General features: G+C 47.1%; 1 protein-coding gene across 1 annotated transcript; it reads right to left on the bottom strand.

Annotated features, from left to right (window-relative positions):
- Window positions 1-3,901: 3,901 nt before the first annotated feature.
- LOC136489419 (uncharacterized) lies at window positions 3,902-4,516 on the bottom strand. The gene is made up of 2 exons (XM_066486062.1): window positions 4,147-4,516; window positions 3,902-4,035 (listed from the first exon to the last, which is right to left on the bottom strand). The coding sequence occupies exons 1-2, from the start codon at window positions 4,514-4,516 to the stop codon at window positions 3,902-3,904; spliced, it is 504 nt and encodes a 167-aa protein (XP_066342159.1).
- Between the last annotated feature and the right edge of the window lie 3,458 nt (window positions 4,517-7,974).

Below are 7,974 nucleotides of genomic sequence, written 5' to 3'. Positions count from 1 at the left end.
ATTGTAGAGACCCATATAAGAGGCAGAGACGCCGTACGCACTGCTTCACTGCTGGGACCTAGGACTTGTGATTATTGTAGTTCCACTAGTGAGCTGTAGTAGTTAAGAACTTATTATGTACTTAAGAATCTATGAAGTTATGGAACTTACGAACTTATGGCTCATTATGGTGTATCTATGAACCTAGTCTAGTTATGAATTTGTACTACTAATCAATTTAATGTGTCGTATTTTCTGAGACGAACCGTAAAGAGCCAGCTTTAATTCTACTATTTTTGTGCTGCCAGGCGTTACCGCGCCAGGTCCCTCGGTGCGGCCTAAAGGTACTGCCGCGCCACCTCGAGTGGCGCATCAACATTGCATTGCCGCACCAACTAACCTGGCGCGGCCAGACTGGCGCCAATTTTTCATATTTTGAGCGCTTTGTTTTTATTATTTTCATTTCATAGTTCTTGCACTCAACAGTGGATAATTAATATGTTGCACTCACCTAGATTGGACAACACACTGAATCACTGCAACTTAAAAGCGTAGTTGATCATAGCCATGTCATGTCTGTCCAACCAAGTAAATAAGGTACATGCAACAAACTAGTTCATAGTTACAAGTTTAATTAAGGTACAGTCCATACTAAACATAGAACAGGTCAATCAGCACCATAAGTTCTTCTTTCCTTAGTCAGAATCAACTTTGATAAGCAATTCATCGTCGGAGAACCAATCCTCCTCAGGAGGCAACAGCTTGGATGCGGCCGATTTATGTTTGTAGTACTCTACCTCTGCGTCCCAATCCTCTACCACAACCTTATTCGTGTGGCTGGGCTCACCTGCATTGGCTTGGCTGAAGTACTCCGCCTCCAATTGATCAGCGGCCTCACACAACAACGCATCGCCCTCTGGTTCCTTCTCTTGTGCTAACAAGCCCGCTTCCGCTAGAGCGAAGAGCTCGCTCAGTCTAGCATAGTCCTCCTCCTCCTCTCCACCCTCATCGCCCTCCATGATCTGAGATAGCACGGGGCGACCACCTCTCTTTTTCTGCTCATGTGCCTTCCTTTTCTGTAACCTTGCATGTGCTACCTCAGCGGCATGCTCCTCGCTGTGTCCTGTCCCTGTATGCACAAATAAAATAAGTTAGCAACGCTAATAGAAATAAAAACATGGTACCAAAACAAATAGAGAGTCGAACCACTCACTAAAAAATCTAGGCAATTAAGCAACAAGGTCTTTCATGACCTGCATCTAAACTTTTTCAGCCTCCCTTGCCCTCTCCTCCTGTGCCTTCTTCTCCACAGCCAACCACCTTTTGTCCTCCCTGGCATACCCCTTTCTTTTGCTTTACGACGCATCTCCTGTATGTGTTGCTTAACGAAGACGTCGATGAGCTGAGATCCACACACTATCTTTCGTCCCATTACCTGCTTCGCCTTTACTGTCTCCCAAAATTCATCTCTACCAGCATAAGACACCCAATCACATTTCCTAGTGCTCTGTTCAAAAAATATATATAAGTCATTAAGTGCCGCAAATTCTATTTGAAGTATTCCTAAACAATAACCAACCTCATCATAATCAACCATATGGACGCACCAATGGCCTATTCCATGCTCGGAAGGAACTAGGCCGTACTTGGCTTTAATGCCACATTTGCACAACACTGGTGGGGCTGGGATAATTATCCTATCCTTCTTCTTTTCCTTTTCCTTTGGTTCAGGCCAATGGGACTTAGGTCCATAGAGCCACTCGCTAAAGCGACACTTCCTGTATCCATCCTGCAAAAAAGGCACATAAGAAATTACATACAAAATACCTCAATTTACAAGAACTGTCGATTGGTTTACGTACTTCATTTTTGTTGCCACACCAAAACTGTGCAGAAACAAATGAATCCTCAACCACAGCTGGATCTCCCATTCACACAGAGGCTGGTTGTCAAGTCGCTTTGATGCAGCTTTGTTCTTATCCTCGCCCGTCATTGGTGGAGGGTTCAGGGGAGGTGGAACCCAATGCTTGAAGTCCTCGTATTTTGTTGCAGGAAGCCCCCATGTCTTGTGGAAAAGGAGAAACCTTGGGTCAGACTTCTTAGGCCCATCGATACACCAAAAGAAGTAGGACCTCTCCCAGTGCTACAAAATAGAATACCAACATCAAAACAGGTAATTCATACGAAACATAAATGAACTATTTATAGACAATTACTTACACGACAATCGCCACATGTGTAGTAGGCTCAGCAAGCGGTATCCGGATGCTTTGATTGAAGCACGTGCGCTGGCTTACCACAGTCACAGTTAAGAACAGGTAGTTCAGGATACACAGGTGCATCCTTGCAAGAGGGGTCCGGGTACAAAACTTTCAGAGGACCCTGCTTTCGCCACTTCTCCATACGCCACATGTCGTTCATCTAATGAAATGGAGGGTGCTAAGAACATTTATCCATTATAGTTGCCTTCCAACACTTAAACTAAACATAAAACTAAACATACTAACTAACATCATAACCTAAACATACGGCAATGCAACCACATGTACACTAAAAATCAAGGGCAGCCACTAAACCCAGGCTTGCTAGCGTATTCAATCTACGTACAAGACTTTGCATCTCTTCCCAAACAAAGATTTTGCTTCAAACCCTACCTAACAAGCCAACTCCTCAAATCCACCATCAAAACACAAAAATGAGAGGGGCTTTACCTTGCCCTAGGCTGGGGGGAAGCTTGGGGGCGACCACCAACTAGCTCCAGAGGCTGATTTGGCCGGGAGGACGCCTGTGGCGTCGGTGCGGCCGCTGAGCACGCCTAGCCGAGTGGAGGAGAGAAAAAGAAATGAGGAAGGGAGAGAGAGGGAGCCGTGAGCGGCTCTGTAAGTCGCCGAAGCCACGCTAGGTGGGTTGGCACGGCAATATAGATGGTACGGCAGCCCCAGCCACATCAGCGAGTTAGTGTCCGGCTGACCGGCCACGGTGGCAGGCTAGCCGCGTCGCCATGCATGGCGCGGCAGCGTGGTTTGGCAGCGCCAGCATAGTAGGTGTGGCCAAACATGTTAGATTTGACAAAAAATCAACCGGGCTATTTTTTAAAATAGTATTAAAAAAGGTTAAAAATAAAAAAAATTCTCCCACAAAAGGGCTTCAGCACACCTACATGAAACACGTCGTGGATACGGGCGCTGTCGGGGAGGCGGATACGGTAGGCGACAGTGCCGATGCGCTCAACGAATATGGGCGCTGTCGGGGAGGTGGGCTAAGCTTAGCCCATGGCCCCAGCACCGAGGACTGAGTCGGGCAGTGCAGAATCTGTAGCCAGACCCAATCACCCACGGCAAACTCTAGTGCACGTTGCTTGCCATCGCAGTGCTTGTGGGCGTACTCCTATGCTTGCATTAGGCGGTCGCGAACGTCCGCTAGGAACGCATCGCGATCCTTCAGACCCAATCACCCACGGCGAACTCCAGTGCACGTTGCTTGCCGTCGCGGTGTCGGTGCGCGCAGTCCCTGCCGTGTAAGGCAGTAGGACGAGTGGGGGCCGCCATACATGGCCTCAAAAAGGTGTCACCCAGAGAGCAGAGTGGAAGGTGGTGTTGTAGCAATATTCAGCCCACAGGAGCCAGTCGAGCCACACCCGTGGCCTGTCACCGGTGCTGTACCTCAAGTACTTGGCGATGGTCTTGTTGACCACCGCAGACTGGCCTTCCATTTGTGGGTGGAAGGCCATACTCATCCATAGCTTGACCCCCGCCTGCCTGAAGATGTCACGCCAGATATGCCTGGTGAACACGGGATCGCGATCACTGACAATGGAGTTGGGGAAGCCGTGGAGCCTAACAATGGCAACAAAGAAAGCCTTGGTGACCATGGTCGCCATGTACGGATGACTGAGCTCGATGAAGTGGGTGTGCTTAGAGAATTAGTCGACGACAGTTAGGATGACGCTCTTGCCATGAACGCGGGGGAGGCCCTTGATGAAGTCAAGTGCGATGTCCGACCAGACCTGCGACGTTACCTCGAGAGGTTGGAGAAGACCAGCCAGGTGGAGGGCCTCTGTCTTGTTGCATTGACATGTGGAGCAGGAGCTCACGAACTCCCGAACAAGCCACCTATCATGCTCGATGAAGAAATCCAGGTGGAGGCGCTGAAGGGTTTTCTACATACCTTCATGGCCGGCTGTGTGGGCGAGTTGGAGCACCGTGGGTAGGGCTGTGGATGTGGCGGGCACGAACACATGGGTGCCACGGAGGATGAGGCCATTCATGATGCACCACGGCGTGCCCCGTTCGACGACCACAGAGTCAAGGAAGGCACGGAAGTTGGCTTTGTCTTGTAGCTCCCGGCAGAGCTCCTCAAAAAGCTTGGAGGAGGGCCTGGTGAGCACACTGAGGTGTGCATCATCGTCCGTCCATCGAGACAAGGCATTGACGATGGTGTTGAGGTGGCCAAGGCGATATTCGACATTGAAATCATAGCCAAAGAGCTTGCTCACCCACTGATGTTGTAGAATAGTGGACCAGCGCTGGTCAAGCATGAACTTGAGCGCATAATGATCCGTGCGAATGATGAAGTGGCATCCCCAAAGGTAAGGCCGCCAATGTCGGACCACCTGGATGAGTCCTATCAACTCCCGTTTGTAGGCGGCGAGCTTGAGATGGCCGAGCACGAAGGGTCGGCTGAAGAATGCTAGGGCGCCAGCGCCTAGGTGAATGACCGCCCCAAACTCAGAGCCAGAAGCGTCACAGTCCACCACGAATAGCTTGTCAAAGTCTAGAAGATGGAGAACCAGGGCAGTGGATAGGGCCCGTTTGAGGCCGTCGAAAGCTGTTCTCACCTCTGGTGTCCAAACGAACCCCTCCTTCTTGAGCAGCTAGGTAAGGGGGGTGGCAATTGTGCCGTAATCTTTGATGAAGCGGCGGTAGTACCCCGTGAGTCCCAGGAAGCTGCGCAAGCCACACACCGAACACGGCTACTGCCAGGTTGTCACGGCTTCGATCTTCTCGCTATCCACAGCGACTCTATGGGGGGTATAACCCCGGGTACCCACAGTACAAGGCATGGGCCTCACCATCAGGGATGGTGTGTGGTGCAAGGCACTGCTCGGCGTTCACCGCAAGGCTACAGGAAGGAATCTTGATGTAAGGCCCCCCTAATCGAGGGTCCACTGTACATCATGTATCAGTCCCTAGATCAGTAGCTAATATGAACAATTGAACAAGATTGATATCAACAAACCATACTTTTATTGCTAATGGGGAAAACATGTTACATGGTTCATGTTACATAGCTTGGGCCATCGGCCTTGCATCGCATATCAAAGTTCTAGGACAACGGTTATATCTAGTCGTGACTCCATTCCTACAGGCAACTTGGAGTGCGGACGTAACCCTAGACTTTTTTCTTAAGCGTACTCATATGTCCTAGCATAGCTTCTCATGTAGACGGTCAGCTCTGTCTTCGAGTATCCTCCTATGGTCCTATCCTTGTGTAGCTCGGTCAGCTCCATCTTCGAGTGTACTCCTCGTAGTCCTTGGTAGCTCCATCCTCGGATATACTCCTGCAGCTTTATTCCTAAAAACATAGAGTGGAGTGAGTACATAAAGTACTCAGCAAGCCCTAACTTTGGGTGAAAGTGAGGTGGAGGGGGAGGCTATATATGGATGTGGTTAGTGGTGGAGTTAATTGGTTCATGTGGAGGTGAAGGTGGTAGGGATATGCTATATATGTGGAGGTGGTTAAAGTGGTCGAGGTAGTTAAGGTAGAAGTGAGAGTGAAAGGGTGAAGTAATAATTATAGGTTGGGCCCTGGCAAAGTATTACCATTCTCACCAGTTCCCGGGGTTAATTACAATGTACCATATTAGTAAAATACGTCTTACCAGATTTCCACTATTTTAAGAGAAGTCTAATCATAGGTGATCTCATCCTAGCATCTGCCCATTCCAAGGACGTGGCTATTCGAATAGATTCAATAAACTCTGCAGAGGTTGTACAAATTTTGCCACATGATAGGCGCAATTCCTAACCATGTGCGGTGGAAGGAACAGGCCTAACGAGACCCCGTACCCGAAAGGGCACTACCTTAGATTTCCATATAATTCTACCATGGCTTCTCAGGGGTTGGAAAACACACTAAGCTCGGGAGGATACCAAATCATCCCATCTTAATACTTCGGATGATACCAAATCATCCAGTTAATAAGTATGGGCTCGAACGCGGCCAAAATCAAGGGGCTTTACATGGAGGATCACATAGCAACTACGCCAACCGGACCATGAAAGATGCACATAGCATCCGTGTCTTCTCTTGATATTCCACTGCCAACACCGGCCTCCTAGTAGAATTATACTTCTATCTAACGGGGTGTGAGATCTAGTCTACCCATATAGACATGTGGTTGTACGAAATATCTCACTAGGTGAGATGGCCTACGAACCGGTCCTTATGTGACCGAGGCAAGTATCTCCCAACAGGAACCCTCACTAGGTGATCCTGCCAAGGTAACTTGTACCACACAAGTCACCCCTCACTCGCCCCCTGTCGTTGTTTAGTCTAGTTTTACCAGTTTAAGTTTCATAGTTATTATCCTCAAGTTCTTATTAAGACCATCATTTACCATATCATCATGTTATCATAGTCAAGCTCATATATCATTATAATTCCATTAATTCACAAGTGAGGATTTAAATAATATAAGTTGAGTTTGTCATTTAGTGGAGTGGGAAAGTGGAGGGTTTATGGTGGAGGTTAACAAGATGGTGGTGGTGGAAGGGAGGTAATTAAATAATGTGGAGGTAAAGGGATAGGTGGGGTTAGGACTTGCCTCCGCTCGCTGACGATTATATCTTTATTCCGAGATCCTGATTCTTGTGCTTCTTGCTTCTCTGTCTTGACGTAACGGTGCTTCTGGGTTCCATAAGCTTGACTCCACGTCTTCTATCCTACGTTGTCTAGCGTCGACAAGCAAGGAAAAACACCAAGAAGGGGAACAAAGGAAGTACAACCAAACAAACTTCGCAAGAGAAAGAAGAGATTGTGGATAGGTTGATCCTACTGGTCAGCGGGATATACTACTAAGGCTATCATTACTATGTCAATTTGAAGTAAGGGTTGAATGGAAGGAATCCATCCAACAGGGTATGGCTCCTATGGGTTAGATTAGAGTGGTGAGGTTTTCTGGTGGAAACCAGACCACATTATTATCTTTTACTATTATGTGAACCTGAAAGAGAAAGCCTGACCAGGTCATCATAACTGGTCTGACTGCCTTCTACAAGTCCACAAAGGGTTTGGCGTGGTTAACTAAGTGGGTTCATGTATACGTGTTCATGAAGTTGGGGTTAGGTGGTTAGGTACGTGCACATGTATCCATATACACATACCGGGTATAGGTTAAGCAGGGGTGTATGATTATTAGGTTATCATGGGTGATGGCTAAGGTTAGCGGCACATACGTGTATGCACTGTACATGCCTAGGGTTTATTAGGGTGGAGTAATGGATGTGTGGTTAGCCATGGATATGTACAGCGCTCAATAGGTATATATATAGCTACAAAATAACTTATTCTGTAGCCACTTTGAGTTACGATAATTACTATACTAATTTACGATATTATAGTAACTCCTTACTAAGTGGTTTACTATAATGTTATGGTAAATATCTCCATGTGTTATAGTAACCCAACTATCGTAAATATGTATTGACATTATCGTAAATTAGTATATAAAATTATCGTAAATGGAGGTAGCTACAGAATAACTTATTTTGTAGCTGGCTACTGAATATACTCTCCCTATATATATATACCCGCTACGTATGCATGTCTATTATTCTAAGTGTGGGATGTGTGCGTAAATTCAGGTATCTGCATACATGTCATGGTGTACACATATACACGAATATATGGTGCTAAATGGTGTTAGTAGGTGGGTACAACTATGGTTAAAAGACACGGACAAACAAACATAACTAGAATTTAAATGAGCACCAA

Source organism: Miscanthus floridulus, chromosome 10 (assembly GCF_019320115.1).
Source record: "Miscanthus floridulus cultivar M001 chromosome 10, ASM1932011v1, whole genome shotgun sequence".
NCBI lineage: Eukaryota > Viridiplantae > Streptophyta > Magnoliopsida > Poales > Poaceae > Miscanthus > Miscanthus floridulus.
This window is presented reverse-complemented; position numbering and strand designations above follow the sequence as displayed.

Bases quoted from the DNA above. Each gene is read 5' to 3' on its own strand.
- LOC136489419 (XM_066486062.1), bottom strand. From the start codon at position 4,516: ATGCTTGACCAGCGCTGGTCCACTATTCTACAACATCAGTGGGTGAGC. The intron at 4,036-4,146 runs GTATGTAGAAAA...GCAACAAGACAG, and splicing joins CCACACAGCCGGCCATGAAG to AGGCCCTCCACCTGGCTGGT.